Source organism: Phocoena sinus, chromosome 2, assembly GCF_008692025.1.
Source record: "Phocoena sinus isolate mPhoSin1 chromosome 2, mPhoSin1.pri, whole genome shotgun sequence".
NCBI classification, from domain to species: Eukaryota; Metazoa; Chordata; class Mammalia; order Artiodactyla; family Phocoenidae; genus Phocoena; species Phocoena sinus.
Window position 1 is genome coordinate 148,506,093 of NC_045764.1, and position 25,030 is coordinate 148,531,122.

A 25,030-nucleotide genomic window follows, 5' to 3' on the forward strand; every position below is an offset into this window, starting at 1 on the left:
CCTGTCCTCTCTAGAGACCAAAGGCAACTGGTCAGTCTATTTTTCTCAATGATGCAAATAATGATGGTTACTAAGTGACCCCTAATTCTCTCCCCCAAGTTAAACAAGCCCAAATCCTTTAACCTTTTCTTAAGGGGCTTACTGTCCATCCCTTTAAACATGTTGTTAATCTTTTTTGTACCTTTTGGGTTTTCCACAGTTATTTTCAGCTAATTCGAACATGGCGGTGTCAAATATTAAATAGGGTGGCGAAGTACTTTCCAACCCTTGCACGTTATTCCAATATAACACGGCCTGGTAACATGCTCACTTAAAAATAAACAACACAACACTCCTTCAGCTAGTGCTCCACTAGGACTTCCAGATCCATCTCAGCTATGATTTTGCCTTGCCGGTCGATCACTAACGGCACAGTCAATGTAATTGTATCAGTCAGGTTGGTGCTAAACCATTGACGGCCACTGTTACCACCTCTCAACAAAGTATTTCCTATTCTGGTGTAAGGAAAGATCAGGTAACCAAGGGATTGTGCCGCTCATACCATGTTTATGTAAAATACATAACAGGAGTTTCTAACTTTTGGTCTGAAGAATCTTTCTCCTTTTTTTAGTCTATGCCTAAAAGCTGACATCTGGGTGACCTCAGATGTGATCACAGGGCAGAGCTTGCAGCAAATGGAGCTGACATATGACATGCCCATCCCAACCCCTGCCCCTTTTAAGGAAACTTGGAAATAACCAGGGGAACCTAGCAATAAGCACAACTAAAAGGTATCCTGAGATCTGAAAAGTTACAGATCCTTTCCAAACAACTGAGCATCCTCTAATAAGGGCTAAAGAGGGATCTTGGGTACATTTGGCATAGCTGCTGCCACCTGGCATGACTAGCTCAGAGGCCACCCTTCAGGATCACCTCCTATTCAATTTGTAAGAAGGTTTTTTTTTTTTAATTTATTTATTTTAATTAATTATTTATTTATTTTTGGCTGTGTTGGGTCTTTGTTGCTGCGTGCAGACTTTCTCTAGTTGTGGCGAGTGGGGGCTACTCTTCGTTGTGGTGCGCGGGCTTCTCATTGCGGTGGCTTCTCTTGTTGCAGAGCACAAGATCTAGGCGCATGGGCTTCAGTAGCTGTGGCTCGTGGGCTCTAGAGCACAGGCTCAGTAGTTGTGGCACACAGGCTTAGCTGCTCCGCAGCATGTGGGATCTTTCCGGACCAGGGATTGAACCCATGTCCCCTGCATTGGCAGGCGGATTCTTAACCACTGCGCCACCAGGGAAGTCCCTGTAAGAAGGTTTTAATTCAATAGGATGTCTGGTATCAGGAATCTTCCCCACCATCCAGGGAGGAAAATTATTTCTTAACAGTTCTTTGGGGACGTGAGGTTGAGGAGGTGGGGGAAGTCTCCTAATTCTGAACATGACCACAGAATCTGAGTTCTTAGAAAGAAAGGCGTTACAGCAACGTCCTCAAAGGCATCACAGCAATTGTTAAACACCCCGTGATTAACGATTTCAGAGAGCCACAGTCATCGTAGAATCGGTAGTCACCAGAAAGAGACCATTTCTCTAGCTACAGCAATTCCATGCCTCCTGTGTCAGGTGCCACTAAATTTCCATTATCATTTATCTCATAAGATGACACGCATTTGCACAAATCCGTCCATTTTAAAGTTGGCCTTTTTTCATACTTAAGTTGCCAGAGATAAACATTAGTCATCACATCCCCAGAGCCACCGTTCTGTATGGCCAGCACATAGACTAGCTAGATTATTGACAGACTCTTTAGATAAGCATTGCACTATTGTAGCTTGGACTCGGCACTCAAACTGGAAAATCTAGTAGACAGCTTTCTAAAATCTTTTGATGGAATATTTTGGCTCTGAAACATTTTTGCAAATAGGCCCCAATACAGTTGACATTGCTGACCCTGAAATGCACCCCTAGCCTTTCACCTCATGATGTGAAATTCTCTTTCCTTAGTCCTGAGACCTAGAAAATGCCCTAAATATTATCACCATCCAATTTAACAGTATAATAGTTGCTTTCTAAATCAAGGATCAGCAAACTGTGGCCCCTGGGCCAATCTGGCCAGCTGCCTATTTTTGTAAATAAAGTTTTATAGGAACACAGCCATGTCCATTCGTTTACATACTGTCTTGGGCTGTTTTCATGCTACAACTCCAGAGCTGAGTAGTTGCAACAGACTTCTGGCCTGCAAAGCCTGAAATATTTATTATCTGGGTCATTATAGGAAAAGTTTGCAAACCCCTCATTATAAACCACAAGGAAAACAAATTGCTTATTCAGAATAACCTTCTCTCCACCCTGACGAAAGAAAACAAAACAAAAAAACCCCTGAGCCAAGTGAGTAGTTTTTGCATACTACTTTGCATAAAATCTGGCCTGGCTCTCTTACAAAGTGTCCTCTGAAATAAGATGCATGTAAGATGTAAATCACAAGACAAATCTAAATAAAAATTCTAGAGTAATAATAATGGTATATAAACATATGTTATATATATTATGGTATACATAAATATATATTATAAATAATATAAATATATATATCCCTCCAGAATTTTAATTTAAATTTATAAGTATTTTACATCTTATATGTATCTTATTTCAGAAGACGCTTCGTGAGATATCATATATGTTTTTCTTTAAATCAAAAGCAGTTGTGAATTTGCTGGTTTGGGGATACAATAAAACTTGAATTCCGTTCTAGTCTCATGGAATAATTTGAAGGTCTTAGAAAAGAAGGGTAAAAGAAATGTGATATAAGAGATAACTCATCATCAGTAATAAAGTGAAATAAAAAACATATCTCTAAACTATACAGCTGTGCCCAGAGGTGTAAAGGGGAGCTCTTTCAGAGGGAAAAGGACTGGATGGGGGGAATGTTCTTTTACTGGAACCCCATCCTGAATCCCTAGCACATGGTGAATAATGATCTAGCTCCATCCAGAGAGCAACCCAGGGACCCATTCCCAGCACATCACAGTTCTAAGGCAGGATACACTAGACACATCCATAGGTTAAGTCAAGGTTCTGCTGTCACGAAAGAGTTTGGTCAAGGCATCCTAACCTCGACTTCAACTTCACCCAGACTCGCAGCCCTGGGGAGCTGCCCCACAGCCTTCAGAGGGTGTCTGCCACATGTTCACCTTTGCTTTCACCCACACAAAGTTGATCTTCAGTGTTTTTAATTTACAACCAACATTTTAAAATAGGGAGATCTCACCAAAATTTTTGAATTTTTGGCCCCTCTTAAAAACCCAGAAGACCTGGGAAGCCTGGGCCCGTGTTCTTTCAGGCAGCATCCCTTGAGCTGGTGGCAGCTGCCCCATTCAGAGCACAGGTGCTCTCTGGCTCTACACACCCCCTAACACTCTCTGTTGCTCCCCTGTGCCCTGAAGCTCAGCATAATGGCTACTCCCTGTCTCCCTGGCCCTGTTCCTTTTCTCATCCCTGGCCTGCTTTACTCACTAAAGATACCTGCTCTGTAGGCATCTGAATGTCAAACCCAGAGCTAACCCTTTATACAAACTAATATATTTCCAAATGGATGAGGAAAAATGACTTCTTTTCATCTTTCTCATTCTCTGGCTCACGTGTATACTTTCCCCCTCCCACTTGGTCAGTGATCACCTACAGACAGAAAGCACACATAGGTTTTGCCAACAACTCACCATCAGTTATTTGGAAAAGGCAGTCCCTGCCCTCAGGACCTGCCATTAGAGACATTAGATTCTCCTGGGTCTCCTCTATCCTTATTTACGCTGATACTATAGCTCCATGCTAGACATCTCATCCCTACAAGCAGCCCAAAGACAGTCTCTACAAAGAAAGACTTAGTCGTGAGGTAAAACACACTTTGGGTGGAAAGTGTTCGCCCATCAAAGTACCCTTTTCCAAGGTATAAAGTAGAAGGAAGATTTCAGGTGTAATCACTTCCCTCCTCAGAAGATCCTGAATCCTCTAGGTAACCTCTGAATTGGATCTAATGTCTCAAATGAGTCGCTGTAGGAAGTGGGTGTGTAATAAATGTGCAAAACTTCCTTTCTACGCCAAGTATCTATAAGCAGATGAATGGGAAAAGAAAAGGTGATATATACACGCAATGGAGTATTATTCAACCTTAGAAAGGAATGGAATTCTGACATGTTACAACATGAATGAACCTTGAAGATACTATGCTAAGAGAAACAAGTCTGTCACAAAACTTCAAATATTGCATGCTTCTACTTATATGATGTACCTAGAATAGTCAAATTCACAGAGTCAGAAAGTAGAATGGTGATTGCCAGGGGCTGGGGTGAAGGAGAAATGGAGAGTTAGTGTTTAATGGGTACAGAGTTTCAATTGAAGAAGATGAAAACGTTCTGGAGTTGGATGGTGGTGATGGCTACACAACAATGTGAATGTAAATAATGTTGCTGACCATACACTTAAAAACAGTTACCATTTTAAATTGTATGTCATGTATATTTTGCCACAGTAAAAAAAAAAAAAGAAAAAAGCCTAAGGAGGGTAGATTGGGGGAAAAGAATCCTTTTTACTGCTAGAGAAACGTATAAAGTCCATAATGAATGTCACAAGGTGACGTTCATTTTCAAGTAAGATAGAACATGCTAGCAGGAGCGACATGATGTCACGTTCCCTCTCCACCTGGCCTCAGCGTGCGCTGGCAATGCTCAGAGGGCAAGACCTGGCCCGAGAGGCTGGTCCTGTTCTCTCTGACCTGGAGGACCCAACAGAGAAGATGGGAGAAACCTCTCTCAGGCAGGGGGGTGGTAGGTTTACAGCTGCACCAACTGGCAGCTGGGGAGGCTACATCACTACCTTTCAGGCAGTGGAAACAGTAACCTCTCAGCTTTTTCCAAGCACATGCTAAATCTTGCATTCTCGTGCAAGACTGTCTTAGCACAGGTGCGACGGCAACATTGGACGGGTATATTAAGTCAGTATCCATAACTAGGCTCTCCATAAATCCATGTAGGCCATGGAGAGGTTGACAGCGGCCGTGGTGATGGTGGGTAGGTGACAGCAACTCTGGACTCAAAGCTCAGACGCTGGTACCAACCCTGGACATTGTTCACTTTCCAAGCCACCTCCTGTCAGCTAAGCCAGTGGCAACCTCTGTTCTAGTCTGTGCTTCTAAATAAAACAATAGGGTTCAACACATCCCGGGCATGCAGATGGGCAGAATCCTTTCAGGAGTCCCTTCTACAGGACGGTATGAAAGTTGAACTCATGCAGGATGAGGTTGGAAAAGCAAAATTTACAGAGATGCTATAGGAGCATTGGAAACAGACTTTTATTTAACAGAAACGTACACAAACTTGATACAAACCCTACATTATGCAAAGCTTTGTCATGATTCTACACATGTTATAACTTGTGGGAGTTGGCTGGAGAGTGGATTATTATTATAATTATTAGCATCGTGAAAAAGGACATTTTCTCTCAGAAAATGTCAAAGGAAGGACTACAAAATGATACAGAGACCCTCCTGGTGATCTCCGCCAGGGACTGGCCTTGAAAGGGCTGGCAAGAAGTCCGTGCCCATCTAATCTGCCCTTGCAAAGGCGAAAGAGAGACTCTCGGGCTCAGAACCCTTTCGCTAACACTGCCGCTCAAGACCTTTGCGGAGAGGAATATCCAGCGTTAGACTGTGCATTGATCATTATGACTCTGCTCGCCAGTGAGGGAAACTCAAGAGCATGAACGTGTAAGACTGGGAGTAGAACCCGGTGGCCCGGCCGGTCACCCCAGCTCCTTCACTAGGCCTCAGACACAATGCTGAATGCATTTCATAATCCACCTTCACTTCCACCAACATGGCCACAGAAGGACAGGTCAGACCACTCGCCTTTCTCCTTTTTACCCCCACCAGCAGCTGAATTTGAGGCTTCCGTCTTTCAGGCTGGCCTTCCTTGCCTTGGGGACACCCAGCATCTCAGGCCCCCAAAGCCGGCTCCCTTTGCAAGTCTCCTCTAGGAGCTGTTAGGGAACAGAATTAATATCATCCCAGCTGATGTTTATTTTTTGTTCTTTTTCCCCTCTCTCTTTCTCTCTGCCTTCACTGTACTATTTTAAACAAAGCTGTCTTTGTTCAAAGCTATTGAACTCGTAGAGATACATTTAATCGCTAGATGGAATTCCTTTCAGAGCTAGGCCTTGTCAGACATGATAACCAGGAGGCAGGCTGCTTCTTGACCTCAGATAAATGGGGCTTGCCTTGGGTGAGGGGAGAGTTTGTTTGTTTGTCTGTTTGTTTTGGGGGGAGCAGAGAGACTGCTGATAGCCCTTGTGGCTAATTTATTTCAGTCAAGTCTTAACACATAATCAAACACTTTCAATAGACTTTTGAAGAAGAAGGAAAAAAAGAAACTGATCACTCCTCACTTACCACATCCAACTTGCAGAAATAAAAATACCTAAAGAACATACATGAATGGCTTTTTAAAAAGCCTGAGAGAGCAGAGTTGATCTTTATTCTCTTATTAAAAATGTGGGCTACTTTTCCTTAGAGTTAATATGCAGTCTTTATTTTACATTAAGTCCTCTTTTGATTTTCACGTCTTCACAAAATTGCTTTTAACTTTTGAAGTTGAAGGTACTTTAAACAAAAATACTTGTGCCACAACAGCACCTTTTCTTTTAAATATTGAAATAAATAAAATAGTTAAGTCTTTTTTCTTTTGTCAGTCTGTTTGTGTTCAGTTATTTCTATTGTAGAGCAATTCCAGTCTGACCTGGATACTTTCTCACAGACACTTACAGAAAATGTAATGGAGGATTTTAAAAAGAAAAAAAAAAAAAAATCTTCTTATTGCACAAAGTGAGGCCATTCCAGAGACTTCTGTGAGCTGAGCTGAGTTGTGCTGGAGGCTTTTCCACAATCCAGGCTCCTGTGTTGGCGGAAACACATGCGCAGGAGGGGGCCAGGCAAGGGAAGAGGAAGAGAAGGAGGAGGAAGAGGAGGAGGAAGAGGTGCAAATCCTCGTGGCTTCTTTCCACCTTCTTCGGAAATGGCTTGCTTGAAGGATGCCAGAGTCCCCGGGCCATAGCGTGGACTGCAGAGGGAAAGGCAATGAAAGATAAAACAAAAAACAACAGCACAGGACAACTGCCTAAAAAAGAAAGATTTAAATTAAGGAAGTGGTGGAAATGAAATGAATTGAAAAAAAAAAAAAAGAAAGAACGGAAACAACTAACTAATTGCCACATGAATGAGGCCACGGCTGTGTACAACAAGAACCAGACTAGTGTTCCTTGTGCCTTTAACAACAGCAGCTCGAAATCAATCAGGACTGGGGCAGGTCAGTTGCTCCTGGGCAACAGAATGACACAAGAAACAGGATGCAGCTGGACTTTTCAATTCCTAGGGGGCGTAGTAGGCAAAACTGGGCGTTGGCAAAATCTTTTTTTTTCTCCTCTACTTGGAAATGAAACAAACAATCTTCTCCCTGTTAAAATACTCCAGAAAGACCATTATGATATAATCTGTCGCCTGTCACCTAAGTGGAAATGAGTAGTTTCTACGGTACAGGACCAGTTGCAGTCATAGAAAACCCCAACGGACGCCCCATTTGGTCTAAAGGCCAAAAGGACACTGCTTTGATGCATACACTTTCACCCCTAATCCTGCCCCAAGTGATTCCAAGGGTGTCAGAATTACTCAGACAGAGAATCAAGCCAAGATATCTGTTCCAGTCCTCAACCAGCCCCGTGATCCCAAGTGTCAGCCTTGGAACGTGGTGGCAGTTCAAACCCGGTGGGTCCTTTAGCCTGGATGGTTACCAACCAGGCATGGATTTTGCTTCTAGCCGAAACAAAATCTGCCGAGTTATCTTGGTCTTTGGAATGGAGTAGTCGGCACAAAGGAGTGAGCAAGAAAACCAAGCACTATCACATTTCACCCCAGAAGCAGTTCTTGAGGGCAGAGGTGGGTGCCCCCAAGAGTGTCCAGCTCACTCTGAGTGGCGAGAGAAGGAGGAAAGCGGGGGTCGGGGGTGGGGTGGGGTCCAACTGGAAAGCGGCCAAGCCAGCAGGGAACAAAGTTCAAAATCAAATGAGCCAATCAGCCTCTTCCAAGTTGAAACTCCCCTTCCCATCCCCTATCTCTCCTAGTACCCAAGGCATGACTCACTGGTCAGGCGTATAGGACTGGATTAGATGGACTTCCAAAGCTAAGACTCTACCCATCCACCTATGCTTTCAAAGGGAGGCTGAGAAAGGCCTCATTTCCACCCACCACCGAGCCCTCCCTCCACACCTGTTCCTGTTTCTTTCCTCTCCATCCCATCCCATCCCTCTGTCTCCCTCTCAGATATGCTTCTCTGCTGCCCCTTCCCAGGTTCCCCTCCTCTTCCCTCATGCTCATCTCTTCACTGTTCCACCTCCTCCAGCCCCTTCACTCCAGTGACAGAACAGCTGGCATTTCTCCAGACCTCCCAGAGAGCACCTGCCAAGTTGGGCTTTCAGTCAGACTTTCACCCCCTGCGAGGAGTCTTCCTGTCCCTATTCCAATGCCCCAGACCCCCTGGCCCCTCTGCCGCTCATTTGGTGAGTCTGTCTCATAACCATACCCCATGCCCTTTCCATTTCCTCAAATTTCTACCTTTGACCCCCCAACACACACACACACACACACACACACACACACACACACACACACACACACACGAGTCTTCTTCTGCCCTACTTAAGCCATCTCGAAAATAGCTGATTGGTTCCCAACTTTCTGCTCCTAAATCCACTTTCTCTTTCTGGGCCAACTGCAGGCCACTGGGAATGTCCTGCTATGTCTTGGTCTCCTCCTCTCAGTCCCCGTCAGGAGGCTTACTTTCCATCCCTCCACACATCTTCAACTTCCCCCTCACCCCATCCTCACGTCCTCATTCACTTCCCCCCACCCCACATCACTGCCTCCTGGCTCTCATCTACCTCCTCACTTGACCAATGGATGCTGAGTCCAGCTACAACTTCAACCTTTCTGCCAACAAAATTTCTTGAACATCCACTATGCATAGAATGAGACACTAAATCCTTCCACTAATTAGCTCAGAAACATTGCTCAGTTCTGTTTGTTTCAACAAATAATTATGGCACAATGGTGTCGGGTACTGTCCAAGGGACACGAATGACATCAACTTTGCCCTCGAGGAACACATCATCTGTTTGATGAGAAAGACTGCAAAAATATCCTAGTATGTTGTAATAAGCACTAATCCTAGTGACATGAACAAAATGCTACAGAACAATACTTAAGCACTTTAAAAAAAATAATGTGATTTTTGCCATTTTACATGTTTCGGGTTGTGATTCCCAGCTTTGCTTTTTGTTGAGCTCTATCTCCATTCTCTCTGACAATAGACACTTTTGCCTACAGATTAAGTCGTCAAGCTAGAGCTCTTTGTTGATCTGGATGGCTTCCCCTAAGAAAATCTCCCTGACTACTGTGATTCCCAGCAAAAATAATCACATACCACCCCATGACACTCTTACACATTTTTAACTACTTATGAATATCTAGTCTACCCAATTAGATTGCAGATAAATCCACTGGCTCCATGTTTAATTTCATCCTATCCTTCACAGGGCTGGGCTGCTATTACTCAGTCCCTAGCCACAAAATGAGTGAAAATATTTTCCTCCAAGGTCTACAAACATACTAGCCTGAACCTCAGCTTAAGGGCCAAATTTCTAAGTCACTCGTAATGCAGTAAATCAGTCATGAACCCCCTGATACTATGCACTAAGAAGGATACAACCTCATTTCTGTGGTCTTCTTACCGAAAATGCATACCCTGCTTTCAATCATTAGGAAACAGCACACAATCCTAAAGTGAAGGACTTCCTATGAAATGATAGCCAGTATCCTTCAAAGGTGTCAAGGTTATGAAGGTCAGAGAAAGACTGTGGAACTGACTACCCCAGATTAAAGAACTTTAAGAAAACATGACAACTAAACATAACATGTGATCCTGGATTGGACCCTGAACTAGAAAAAGGACATGAGTGAGACACTTGGCAAAACTTGAATAGAGTCTGTAGATTGTAGTACTGCCTCAACGTGAATTTCTTGGTTGTGATCATTGTACTGTGGTTATTTGAAGAATCTGGGTAAAGAGTATGTGGGAATTCTTTGTATTATTTGTGCACGTTTTTTGTAAGTATGAACTTATTTCAGAACTTAAAAAAAAATTTAAGTCTTAGTCATTGGTTAAGGACCAGTGTTGAAATACTCTGGAAACCTAATTGCCAATGCTTTTTAGCCAATAAAAAGTTGGTAAAGTTTAGTTCTGACAGGGATCTTCCATCACTCTCAGCTGTTTTGTAAATCAATCAAGCTGAACGTTTTTTCCTAAACTGTCATTTTGAGTAAATGGTCAGAAATCACTTTTATTAAGTGCAACAGTATCATGTAATTCAATGTTTCAGTGTTAGAAGTACTTGGGTGTGTGAACAAAACACAGCCTGGAGTGTTCACTCCCTGCCACCTCACCCCTCCCACCCTCACCCCCACCCTGATGTCACCATCAGCACATTGACCATTTAGAAAGCTCAACCTCAGTTCTTTGGGAAAGTTCATGAAGACTTAGACCTAACCTCTCCACAGGATTCTAAGATGATGATAGCTTGGGGGTTTTTTGGTTTGGTTTGGTTTTACAGCGTCAGATGCCTCTTCTCAATCCAGTAAGGTCTTGAATGAAAGACCTCAAAGCCCTTGACTAATTTTACTCAAGAAATCTTCAAAGTGAGATCTGTGGAGACATCACTACAGCCTGAGGAGAGAGTATTAGAAGACCCAGATAACACCTACTGACCCTGGAACCTCAGACCAGTCATTTAACCTGAACGGACCTCAGTTTCCTCATAAGCAAAATGGAAATAAATAACATCTACTCTACCTCACAGGGTTGTTTTAAGAATCATAGTGAGGTAATGTTGGTTATATATTATGATAGGGTAAGGAACACCCATATCCCAGGGATAGAGAAACCATGGCAAAGATACACAGAAACAAACTCACATAGGAATTGAGTCCAGAACCCAGGTAATGTTGGTTATATATTATGATAGGGTAAGGAACATCCATATCCCAGGGATAGAGAAACCATGGCAAAGATACACAGAAACAAACTCACATAGGAATTGAGTCCAGAACCCAGAACTTTTCTACTCTAGTCTTCTACTCACTGGATCAAAAATGCCTCACTCAGAAAATACACAACACAAGTAACGTCACTTCCAACGGCTGAACAAAATCCCCCACAGAAAAATTCCTAATACATGAGTCTGCTCAAACTTTAAGTTCAAGATCAGATGTAACAGGAGGCATATTGGGATAATATTAATTAACTTTATTCCACCATGAAGTGAGAACCTCCAAACAGTCTTTAGTTCTCTCCCCAAGTAATGATCTTGTGTTCCCTCAAGTGCTATATAAAGGCAGTGGGGCAATACCCATTAGGTGCAAAGAGAGATGCAAAGTAAGCAGGAAGACTTAAAGGGACACTATTGATGTGAACATCATATTTTTATTAAATCCTTCTCTCTAAAATACCAGCAGCAAATTGCATTGGTGACTTTAAGGTACCTATAAAAAATTAAATTAACACTCACTCCCAGTGTTAATGGTGATTAGAGGGTCTAATCTCTACATAGTCTCAGTAACAGATGTAAAGGATTAGATTGTCCTAGGTAGGAAAAAACAACAGGTAGACAACAACGATAATCACCTTTACATCAGCAGTTCCCCCCAGGGGATTTGAAGGTTGCAACAAATTTAGAAAGTTCTATTATCTTTGATTCTCCTATCTTTGGGCTAGGTCTCAGAAAATTAGGTGACATTTCTGAAGGAATTGGGGTGGTGCTTTACTGACATGATGATAAAGGAAACTGGTCAGACCATTTTCATCCTGATGATTCTAATTTATTTTATATTAATATTTGAGTATCGATACTTTTTTTAACAAAAGCAACAACAAAACAATAGATGCGCTGACTGCTCACACAACTCTTGCAATTTCTGAGGTCGCAAAAAATAGATCTTTGTCCCTAATAGGCATCAGGAGGGAACGTATGGAAATGATGATTTAGAAGAGGAGCTCTCTATAAAATTCTGCACAGAATTTTAATTGGAATTATCTTTTTGGGATCTAATTGCTTACTCTTCAGTTTTGAAATTGCTTTTAATAAAGTCACCATTTAAAGGCCTGAGAAAAGGGAAGAGAGATATATACGTATATATATATTTTCCATGTATATGCAAGGGGCAGCACAGAACAATAACAAAAGTAAATAGTATGAGTCCTGGGGTCAGGTTGCCAAGGACGAAAATCTGGCTCCTTGTTAGCTGCAGGGCTTCAGGTACATTCAATTACTAAGCCTCAGTTTCCTCATCTGTAAATTGTGGATAATACAAGCACCTACCTCACGGGTAGTCAAGAGGATTAAATGAACTATTCCAGGGGAAACAGAACAAGACCTGGCATATAAATGTTTGGCCATTGTTAAATAAAGAAAGGAGGATAAAGATATAACAATGACCATCAAGGCATTTGGAAATCCAGGAAAGCCAGCTTCCTCCTCCTATGCCTCCTTTTAGAGTTTTCTTCCTTCCCCTTAAGACATTTTCCTCCAAAGCAATGTCCATTTTACCCTCTCAAATGTAACTCAGTCTCTCCGGGTTGACCTTTCTCAATGAAAAGTGAAAGATTTGAACTTGATTATCTTCAAAGTCCCTTCCAGTTCTTTTCCTGTTTTTTTAAAGGATGTAAATTTTGAGTCTGCTGAAAGATACTGTTAGCAAGGTGAGACGAGGTACTCAGGCAATGCTAAGAGGCGTGACTATGCTCACCTCGGCTACACCAACTGAGAAAGCTGAGGCTATCTGCCACCTCTAGCAAGAGACACTGACGATCAAGCTATACCAGTAAAACTAAAATACATAAGCAATAGCCATCCTCAGATAAATCTTTCCATGGGAGTTTGCTTAGACAGTTCATTATTGGTTCTCCCTCAGAACCCCAAGCTAGACTCTGAAATGAGGGGACTTTTTATAATTTGTTTTGATTATGTGGGTTTTTAAAAATTTCAAGTTCAAAGTCAAGCTGTCATTGAGAATTTCAGGACTACAAACAACTGTTGGGTTGGCCAAAAAGTTCATTCAGGTTTTTCCATACGCTCTTACAGAAAAACCTGAACGAACTTTTTGGCGAACCCAATACAAGATGACAAATGACAGTATAGATTGGTCGGACATACTTTTATTAATGTAGACGCTCACATTTTACCAGTGAGAGCAAGTCGTAATGCTGTGAATCCAATGTCTGAGTCAAAGTAACAGAACAGATGAAGTAAAGAGGTGGAGGATGACAGCAAGAGCAGGTTGTATCCCCTAAGCAGAAACCAACTGGAACTAACTACGTTGGCTTTTTCACACACGTGAGCACGTAGGAATATTACAATGTTGGAGGTTTATGCCATATTTCCTAGGAACAGGGCCACATACAGATTAGGTAGAACATCCCCAAAGTGGGTGACGTGGTTCCTTTCATCCTCTCACAACTGAGCACAAACGCCCAGGAGAGCACTTACACATTTCAAGCAGGAGGAAAGTGGAAGCCCTGTCTGTCTCAGGCTACCAGGGAAGCACAAGGAGTCCTTTTGTTGGTTTCTTTGCTTGGTCCTTTCTTCTGTTGGGTTGGTTTGTTATTTTAATGAGAGGTCTAATTCGTGAGGTTCTGCAAAGGCTGGATTGTCAAAGCAGATCTTCCCAGACACTTACAGCCTGTTGCCTGGGCAGCCTCTTGGATCTCCCAACCCAAGCCAAAGGGCAGTGCCTACAGCTCTGGACCTACGCTCTCATGAAGGCCGGAGACCCTGACCACACTTAGTGGGAGCTTAGAATCTTCAAATCAGCTAGGTTGAATGTTGTGCCTAATCCGAGATCTTCTTTCATTTGGATGCATCCCCCTGGCTGTTGAATCGGTAACTGGAGCAAGGAACTCCACCCTAGACACGCAGCCCCCTCAATTTCTACCCAAGGACAGCAGCCAACTCGAACCTCAGTTCCCTGGACTTTGCTTCCAGGTATGGCCAAGGAAGGCAGAGTTAGCCAAGCACCCCCCAGCCGTTTTCTCTTGCAGTTGAAGCCAGAAGTCCACCATTCTCCACACAGAGCCTCCCAGAGCCCAAGCAAGCCTCAGATCCCACACCTAGGCCCGGGGCCCACAGAGGTATGCATGCACACACAGACAGCAGATGGCTGGGTAGAAGATGTTCCAGTGGCCACTCCCACACGAATAAGGGGGTCCGAACCCAGAAAAACAAAAGACAAGTTAGGAGCGGGGGAAAGGAAAAAAAGAAAGAAGGAATAAACTTAAAACAACTATGATGGTTTTCCCTTATTGTAAGACACGTCAGCCAGGACATACCTTTTGACTAGGACCGCACAGCTGTTCATCCTTGGGACTGGCTGGCCAACAAGGTAGATGGTCTTCATCACCCCAGGGGCCTTGAGCAAGTGTTGCTTTGGTTTATTTCAGGAGGTGCTACTGGAAACATAAAACAAAGTGCCTGGAGGGCACTATAAAAAATAGAAGAAATATGGGAGACTTGATCATCCAATGGGTATTTATACGTTTTTAAACAGGGGCGAGGGGAGAGGGAAATCTACTGTGAAGTAACGTCCTTTCTTCCATGAGCGCGGCCTCGGGTGGTTTGGTCACTGTTGAGTCCACGACTTTCTGCTTATACTCCATTCCTGTGTTTGGAAATTGCTCTCCACCAGGAGGAAAGTGAGGAAAAAACCAGCAACAAGAAAACAGCAGCTCTGCTGACGGAGAAGGAGGATCCCACAGGCGCTGCAGGTCAGGGCCCAGGAGCTGGACGGGGGCCACACACAGGCTGCCCGGCTTCTCAGGAACTGCTGGCATGTTCTCACAAGCAGAGAGGAAGATGGAAAGGTCGGGGGAGGAGAAATGGGGAGGGGGTCTGCCGTGGGGAGCCACCAGCTCCGTGGGGTACCAAGTGCCATCCTCTCCCGTCAAGGAAATCCTCCCCCATACAGGCTTTCTTCTAAACAGGATATTACTTCAGTTTCTTTGATTTCCCTTCTCTCTCTCTCTGTCTCAAAAAAAAAAAAAAAAAAAAAAAAAGGCCTGCTTCTAATCATAGCTAGAAGATATAAAATATCATTTTTTAACGTTACTGGTTCTTTGTTTCCAAACCCAATGTTCCTCCTCTCTTCGTTTTGCCAATAAATAGGAAAACTGAGGAAATCAACTCTGCTCACGTCAAAAAGATCCCCTCCCCCCAAAAAATGAGATAATCCGCCTAACTTCCCATTTCTATGGAAAATAAATAGTACATCACGATGCCATCTCTCTGAAGGACTGTCATTCTTTCTTTTGTTCTGTTTTGTTTCAGTAGTCTGTGCTTCTGCTGTATGTACCCTAAATAAAGGGAAGGAGGGGGGAGGGACAAGTGGAAAGTGAGAGGAAAAAGCAAGGATGAAGGGAAAACCTAAATTGTCTTTCATTAAAAAAATATATATATCAGAACCAGAGCAATGACCAAAGTCACAGGGTGATGGCTAATTGCCCAGAAAGTCCATTCCGTGCGTTTAGCAACTGCCCTTTTTATCTGCTGTGGGCGAACCCCGGCCACTGCGGCGTCCTCGGCAGGAGCGAGGCTCTTCCAAATCGTCCTCATCAAAGCCGTGGAAAGTTGAGGTGTCACTTTCTGACGTGGAACCGAATAAGTCCTCCGTGGTGCGTGCTGCGGCCGCTGCCTCCTTCTCCTTCCTGCCTTCTCCTCCCAAATGAGCTGACATGTATGATGAATATATCAGCACATGGGTTAAGCAACAGACAGCATTATTAATATTCTTATTACATTATTACAGTGTTATTCTTAATAGCAAAATCATAAACCATTTCACACCAAAAGGGATTAACTGGGTGTGTCACCTGGTGACGGGGTTTGGGGTAACGGGACAAAGCCAACATTTCCAGGGAAAAGGATTCTCCCCTCCCTGAAAAGGCATCATCTCTACCATAATATATTTGTCCACAGCTCTGACAGCGCAAGATTCAACCACGATCTTTCTTTCTTCTCTTCCGAAGGCACACATTCGCATGCACGCTCGCTCAACCCACCCCAGACAATGCGTTTCCTTGGTGGTTTTTAAGCCTGGTTGGTATTTCTTTGGTGTTTTCAGTTGGCGTTCCTTTGCACAATGTTTGTCCTTCACTTTGACAGTCAGCTTTACAAAGGTATTACTGTCAGATAACCCAGTCAAGGTGGTTAAGCCTCCATCCGTTTTATTTTTATTTTTACCCGTTTCTAATCCCATTCTTTCCATACCCTTTCAATTCTGCCCTTACATCATGTAGTTCATTTGCACTGAAAGCAAAAAGAAGTTGGAAAGTCTGATAAGTGGTAGGTAATAAAAGAGTCTTCCGTTTTCTTTAACCACTGGAGGACATTTCTGTGATCTGCACCCACACACGTGCACATACACATACACGTGTGTGTGTACACAGGCATGCACGCACACACACCAGGCCCTAAACACACCCAGGTCTGAGTTACTCCAGAAAGTCCAGGGTTGTCAAATCTAACTCAGAGCACTGAGAAAGTGGGAAGTAGAGGTGGAAATGCCGAATAAAAGACTGTATCCTGAAGTCTATAAAACTCCGGTAGAAACTTTTTCACGTCCCAAATGGGCCCCAGGACTGCCCCCGGTGAGGTCATAAGGCACCACTTAGGGTGCCAATTTCCGGAATCTCACTTTTTCTCCCAGGAAAAGCAGGTAGTGGAGTAGATGGAAAGGAAAAGACAGCTCTTCCGAGCTCCACACTCTTCCTTGGAAGGACTCCAGGGAGGCCCTAGAGAAGAAGTATTGGCCCACCTGCCTTAACAAGCATATCCCATGGGCTAATGCCACCTGCTTATTCCCAAGGTGTTGACTATTTCAGGAACATCGGAGTCAGACCTTGACTAAATTATCCACCAAAATTAATCCCTGGCGAATGCAATGAGAACACCTAGGCTGGTATAAAATGGCCCCCTGAGTCACATAGCAGACAGATTCTTGGAAGAAGCAGCTGAGTAAAGGCTGTGAAGAGAGAAGCTTTGTATAGAAAAAACCAACTGCCCACTTCTGGTCCCCCACGGATCAGATCCAAGTACCCGTCTTTTGTAGGAAAGGGAGAGGAGAAATTTCAGAAGTTTTCACTGAGAATTCTGAAGCTGCCTTCTCTAACTCATCCCAAACCCCCAGCAGTCCATAAAATTCTGCCTAGAGCATCATGGCACCAAGTAACTTTGTTGCTGGTGGTAGAGATTTTGTCTGATCGCTTGCTTTTTAAAAATGCTGAAGTGAATTTCATTTGTTGCATTTTCTTTTTGAGTATCTAAATCCCTCCACTATCACATGGGCCCTCTCTTCTAAGCTGGCACCAGTAGGATAGAGTTCAGCGTTAGGTATCGTGTTTGGCAAGTGAAGGAATTGACAGAGTTGCACAGATGGGCCACCCTGTCAGTGTCCTTAAGGGTTAAATGCGGAGGGTTGTATGCAGTAAAAACCACAGTGCTTTTCCAATTACTGATTTGCTGTTCAAGGCAGTCTTAAAGCTTAAACAACCCAAAACCAAATACAAAAGGACTAAAGCTAATGTCTGCGGACGGAGCGAGGGAAGAACTGAGCTGCTATAGTAAAGCCGGGTGTGGTCATCTCAGGCCTTCTCTCAGGACTAGGAGTAGAACAGATGCTGGGTAGAGAGGTGGGAAGGAGCCATGACTCCTGGCTGGTGGAACGAACCACCCAACCGAACTGTATTTCACCTACTAGTCAGCAGTTGATGAGACTAAAGATGAGTCTGAAACCTTCTCTCCTCCCTGCCTTGCACTTTGGCCTTGTTATAACATAAAACAATATGAAAAGCCAACCACGGTCCAGCGCAAAATAATGGAATTGGAAAGCAAAACAGCTTGCACAAAACTTGAAGACCTGTGCTCATTCTAAGGGTGGAAGAACAGGACCAATTTCAGTCTCTGAATAGATTGAAGATGAAAATTCAAAACATGCCAAGTCAACTGCAGAGGAGTCCTAAGAACACTGCCCTTTGCCTCCTTGATCGACCGGGCTCTCTTTTGCTTTCCACGTGAGAAAATGGGATAAGTGGCCAATGGGGTGGCATCTATGCAGCTACCCAGGAGCGCAGGGGTCTGTGCCCCCCACAGCTCCAGATGTGGCTGCTCTCCCAGTATTCACGTTTCCACATTCTTCCGGTTTGCCCCGGGCACTTCTGCAGAACCAACGCACCTCTTTGTTACGGGCGCGTCACCCGATACAAGGAAGCACGTTGCCTGTGTCTCCGGGTGTTTCCACACTGTCTCACTGTCGTCCACAACAACACACACAAAGAAATATCCACCTCACAGAAAGGCCGGACAGACAAAAGCCCAAACCTGCTTCTTTCCCTTTTCCCCAGATCCCAGGGCATAACTTCTAGTTCTTAAGCCTCAAGAAGAAACAAATCAAAATAACCTGAAAACCCATCTCCACTCGAAGTATCATCACCGTCACTTCTGCACCCACCCTTCAGCCCCTGACCCCCACAAGATGGCAGAGAAGTGCGAGTGGAAGAGTTCCTGGTCTACGGGCACATGATGCGAGAAGGGGCCACACTCACCAGAGCGTCCACAGTCTGCACAGGACACCAGCTCTTCCGGCCTCCCACTCTTCTTGTTCATGTTAGAACCCCCCAAGCAGAAGTCACAGTAGTTATTGGGAATGACTGTCCCATCCGGTCCTTTCTGGGCTGTGGAAACATTTTTTAAAAAATCCAATGTTAGGCTCTGGTGGGTCTCCACTGGCCCCTCTTCTCCCATGGTATGGCAGAATCTGCTCCAGAAAGAATATGAAGTTTAGAATCTGAGGTTTTGTTACAACCAAGTTGTTAACTTGGGCAAAGTTTTCTTTATGATTCTCCTCGGTTCAACCGTACCAATGTCTTGCAAGCCATCCAGAGCTGAGTTTGATTGTAATATTTGTCAGCTCTGTGTTTTTATAGAAACTACTCTGCTCTTCTGATTGCATCCCTGGATCAGCGAAGCATCCAGAAGGCCTTACCAACCAAGTGAACTTCTCTCATCCCTGAACAATGAGCCCTTGGGACCCAAACATCAGATGGTAACCATCAACAGTGGTGTGACTAGAGGAAGAGAGAAAGGTCACTACCTAGGCCTTGCCCTTGGGAAAGATGCTCTCGTTTAGGAGATATTCCTTCTGTCTCTGAAAAGGAAAACAAAGAAGCACCGATGGGGGATCATTTGCAGGAAGGACCCTGAAGATGCTCTGGGGGACTCTGACGCACCGGTGGGCAGGTACACAGGTGTCCATTCTTGTTCAGCCCCATCTCCCTGAAGTCCAGACTTGTTGGTCATGGAAAGCACCCAGGACTAGTTAATCAGCAGACCCCAAGTGCCTAGAATCAGAACTGAACACTTAGCTCAGCCTCATACCGGAGATGGGTTGAACGGTGAGTTAGTGAGCATATGGGAGGCTTAAGACTTTCATAAGCCACCCTTACGGAAAGGCCCTACACAAAGACAAAGGAGTATCTTGGGACATGATTTTCAAAACAAAGCCTCGTGAAAACAGCACATGTCCTCAAGCACTGAAATCTCAGTGTCTAGGGGCTGGTTAAAAAGCCTTGGACAGGTTCTTTGCATGAGAAGAAATCCTTCCATTTTACTTGTTTTTTGATCCCTATTGTGGACATTTCTTGGTCATGTTAACGCTCCCTGTTTGTGACTAAGAAAAAAAGTCTCTCTGTTTATGGGATCAGCCTAAACCACCGGGGTATCTTCCTCTCGCCTATCCCCAATGTCTGCCCCTATCGTTCATTATTCACTGCCTAACATTAATCAGGGTACAAATCTGTAAAAGGAAGCAGATATGTGAGCAGAAATACCATCCAGACAGTAAGTGATAAACGGATTCACCGACTTTAATATGATTCCCCCTGGCCTCCGCTTCCTCCATGCTTCTGCTTTGCCTCTAGGAATAGAAAAACTTACCTGGGGAAGGCGGAAGACAAAAGCTCACAGAATTGCATTATAGAGGGTTAATCCATTTATCAGTTGCTATTTGGATTGTTTAATCAGTTTCTAAGTCATTGATTTTCATCTTCAGGGAGGCAGACAATTCTCTGCAAGAAAAGTGTGGGCTGTTTGTGGCAGACGGAGGAGGGGGCCACACCCTGTGGCCTGCGGAGCGTGGGTTTTTCTTCATCAGTCACTGCATCTCAAAGACAGATGTGTGTCATACAGAATGGTTTTGCAAATAACCTCCAAAAAGCAGGACGTCCGCAAAAATTTTATTCTGCCTATAAAATTTTCATTGCCCAAATCCAGAAAGAAGTCCCTTTCTTCTTTCTTTCTCAGTTGCCATCTTAACCACTTTTAGGACTCTCTCAGGACTTCCCTGGTGGTCCAGTGGTTGGGACTTTGCCTTCCAATGCAGGGAGTGCAGGTTCAATCCCTGGTCCGGGAGCTAAGATCCCACATGCCTCTCAGCCAAAAAACCAAAGCATAAAACAGAAGTAATATTGTAACAAATTCAATAAAGACTTTTTAAATGGTCTGCATCAAAAAAAAAAAAAAGAAAAGAACTCTCTCAGGAAAATCCAAGTATGTCTATGAAGCAAATAAACTCGGGGTTTCCTGATTAAGCGACTATCATGGAAATCAATCAAAAGATGAACGGTAAGAAGAAGTGGGTTATAGTAAATGTACGGGCTGAGTGTAAAACAGAGCTAAGTTTCATGATTGCTATGAACTAGATATAAAACGTGGAGATGCCAATCACAACGTACGTAGCTTCCTGCATGAAGAGTGATCAAAGAATCCCATGTATATCGTCACACTAAAGCTCTCAGGAAGCCCAGTCTCATCACCTGCCTCCTGTTCTCTTCGGGACCCCCTTTTAGGCCAGATCTTCTCCCCTTTCACAAAATCTTTAAGCAACAAAGAATCTGGTTTTTCTCCAACACACTATTCCTTGTGATTTATGAGGATGAAGAAGTAGAATATAGAGTATAAGAATGCCCAGGTAATTCTACAGTTTTCACCACCAACAGACCATTGGTAGAACACCCTACCGAATCAGGGACTCTAACATGGCAAGAAATAAAAAATTCAGAAACAATCTAGTAGAGCAAAGCAGACAGTGATGGAGAAATCAATCCTATGGAGAAAGACCAATGGAAGAGGATTGAATTCACCTGATGAAGAGAAGCTTCCGAGGAGACGGAAGCAGAGCAGGGTCCCCGCATATATTTGTTGGTTATACAAAGCTCCTGGCCAAAGGGATGAAAATGGTGATGAACTTCCAGCTGCAGGCCCTGGTGTGTACAGTTGTGACATGCCAGGTGAGCGGGTACCATTTTAGTCCAGCGAGGGCCCAGTGTAGAAAGTGATAGTGAGCAGTTAGACTTCATTTTCCAGTGAAATCCTTTCCACTTCAGTTCCTACTCTCCCCTCACAACAGTGAGCTCAAGCTTCCTTCCATCTTGGTAAAATGGCATGGGATGGACTAATCAATGGGTTTCACCTCTGGTTCTCGTACATTTTGGGGTATTTAGGATTAGTGAGGGTTCTCCCATGGAGCTCTCCCAAGTCCCCAGCCAGAAATGACCAGTCAGGCCTTAGGGAGAGCACGCTGTTGACATTGCTTCTATGACCCTTCGCTTGTCTATACATGTATACACCTGCCTCATCACCCCATATTCAGTGGTTTACTCCTTCAGATCAGGGACCACATCCAACCCATTGTTGGAAAACCTATGTGTCCTGCACACAGGAGATGGTTAACAATGATGTGTGAGATGAATGGCTTAGAAAAGGATGGCAGAGAGGTAGGTAGGCAGCCCAGTGACGCCTCGGGAGCTCCTCCTAGGGGGACTGAGGCAGAGTTATCTGTCACTCTGAATATCACTCACTGCCTGGTTTATTTCCCCAGTCTCCAAAACGAAGAGCTGGTCCACGTCCAAATGGATGGTCGGTCATCTGGCCTGGGTCATGTCTAGCTCCCCGAGTACACAGAGTGGGTGGCCGAGAGCCCTGGGTTGCTGGAAGAATAACACAGTACTATTCCCTACTCTGGTAGGTGAGACATCGTCCTGTACACAGACATACAGGAAAAGTATAAGACTAGGACTCGCTGTCTCTTGAGAAGGGGACACCAGTTTGTGCCTACCCACCCAGCACCCCCCATTCAACTGTTTGTTGAGAAGATGAAGCAGACACATATGACACCACAAAATGGTGACAGATCTTATGCTGATGCTTTACACACACTATTTCATTGATTCTCACAAGCATTTTGTGAAGTAGGGAGCAGTTGACAGATGAGGTAACTGAAGCCCAAAGAGATTAAGGGGCTGGCTTCAAGCCCCAGTTAAGAAGTGGAGGAAGCGGGATTCACCCCCGGGGTTGCCTGTGTCCTCAGAGACTCTTGTCTCTAATCACATTTCTCTGCCTCCGGGAAGTCCAGAGCCAACGTTGCATATATAATATTTCATAAACGTGATTCACCCAGTACTTTCTTTGGGAAGCCCAAAGTGATATAAAGTATTGAGATTGGCCTGATGAAGCGGAAATTCCCTTTGAACTTAAGTTTAATGTCTCTACCACTGTAATCCATCCCGGTGGCCCCAGTTATTGTCATATACTCCGTGAAAACACTTCTCCAAAGAATTCCAGAGGCTCATGAAGGAATTTTTTTAAGTAAAGCTCACACCGTGGCTTTATTGGCCTTTGGCCTGACCCATCCATGGGCAATTTCCTGGCACCGTCTATGAGGTCATTATAAAAAGGATTTTGCTATAAATAGGAAGCTCGCCCAGACCTTGCAAGTGCATTTAAATAGAGATTCTGCTTCCGCTTATGGGAAATTGAGTCCCACTTTATAGAGCAAGATGACGGAGAGGCCAAAGACCCGAGTGGTATCTCGATGGCAGCTTCCGCGATGATCGCTTTGGTTTTCTGTTGATGAATGTTCATGGGCTGAGATCATATAAGCGATGCAAGGAAGCTGCTGAGAAAAGAAAGTGAGCCTTGAGAGTTTAGGGGTTTACCTGGGGGGCGGGAGGGGAATAAGTTTAAAAAGCTCAAAGGAAAACAAATGGAAATCAGAACAAAGTTCATGAGGAAATCCCCCAAAATAATAATAATAATAACAGAAGGTGGGAGGGAACATTCAAATAAATCAACCCAAGAGAAAGGAAAAGCCAAGCCCCAAAGAGTCCCACCAGCGCACTCGGGAAAGGGTGAAGCAGTCATTCTGGAACGGGCAGTGTGGCACATGACCATACTACAGGGTTCTTTACTTCAGTCAGGCCACGTGTCGAGGGCAAACAAGGCCCCTAGACAGGTCTGTCTTTTCCCCTTTCAGCCTGATTTCTGCCGCAATACGCCTGCCTGCCGCTCAAGAGGAACATGAGCGATGGGCACAGGCTGGCCACAAGCAGCAGCCCTTCACCTGCTTCTGCCGAGACCAGAGCTGCAGCCCTAGTGTCCTAGGGAAAGAGGAAGCAAGCCAGAAGTTTAGGCTCCTCCATGGCACATCCACGAAAGCGTGACTTCACATCCTGGGCAGACGCTCCGACCGCCTGCCAGGGCCTCGTGTGCACAGACGCGGGGCCATGTCCCGTGCCCGCCACCCAGCCTGACCCCAGCCCCAGGCCAGCAGCTGTCTCCCCAGGGCCCGCTAGCAGGGGTGTGCAGCGCTCCGGGACCCCAGGGGCACAGAGAAGAGCCCTCCAGGAGGCGCTGTGCCTCTCCTCGCTCCCCTCACTCATTCCCCCACCACCCTCCACGGCTGACAGTTCCGTCCCTCCACGGGGCTGACATGTTGCCATGGCAACCAGAATCCTGGGCTCCAGCAGCCTCTGGTCTTGCCACCTGTTATTACTTCATCTCTCAAGTGTAAAGCATCCTAGCCTGGTGCCATTTGGCGGTGCAGAGCGCATCTTCGGAGGACGAAGTAAAGAGAAGGGGAAGGGAAAAGACGGAGAGCGGAAGGCAGCCTCAGGCTGGCCACACAGGGCACACTGGACAGGCCAGGCTGGAGGAGGAAGCTGCGGAGACGGGGCGGGAGGGGAGGGAGGGGGTGAGCCGACGTGCCTTCCCTTCAGGATCAGCGAGCAGGCCTCAGCTGGAGGCCACCGCCGCAGCCTGCTCCCTTCCACCCAGCCTTTAATGAGGGACCCGGGAGGGGCGGGGGAGGCAGCGGAAGGCTGAGGCTGTGAAGAGATCCGTGCTGGGCCCAAGTGGAGTAGAGCCAGGAGAGGGTTAAAGTGGCAAGATAAAGACTGTGGGGAAGGCTGGACCAGAGGGCACACAGAGCCTCCAAGCCTGGATAAATGGCCTTAATTCTCATGCTCTCGCTCACCCCACCCCTTACGTGTTTACTCATATAAATTATCCCCAAGGCCTGACACCTTTTTTCATTGCTTCCCTAGAACTGATGAAAAAATAAATCCCACGGATCCAAGGAATAAAGATGTTGGGCTTCCATTCAGGCTGGTTCTTCTTGGCCACCTAATAGCAACTCTGGTCCCACCCTGGGGCTCCAGAGGGAAGACAAATGATGCCTTCCTCCCTGAATGTGGAAGGCGGGGCAGCTGGGGAGCCCGGTGGGGGAAACGAACACCAGGGTCCACTCAGCACATGACCGTCAGACCTCACGCACCATTCTGCCACCTGGCATTGCGCACAGGGTGAGTGTATGATAGGGATTTAGGAGGGGGTACTGCTAATGCAGAATGATTCCAGGCCCCGAGATTAGTCCCCCTGGAGACGAGAAGGCCGAGGGCTGATTTAATAAGCCTTTGGGTTTATGGATGGGCCTAAGTCACCGTATTGTCAAAGACAACAGGAGACAGAAGGAGCTGAAATGGCAGTGCACGCTACCAGAAAGCTGGACACGAGCGCGATT

General features: G+C 45.0%; 1 protein-coding gene across 1 annotated transcript in view; it reads right to left on the bottom strand.

Annotated features, from left to right (window-relative positions):
* The window catches only part of DPF3 (double PHD fingers 3), a 256,158-nt gene that overhangs the window by 36,046 nt on the left and 195,082 nt on the right, over nucleotides 1–25,030 (bottom strand). The window contains exon 8 of the mRNA XM_032624903.1: nucleotides 18,720–18,848. Within this exon, the coding sequence (XP_032480794.1) occupies nucleotides 18,720–18,848 (129 nt within the window). The remainder of the gene's footprint in view (nucleotides 1–18,719; nucleotides 18,849–25,030) is intronic.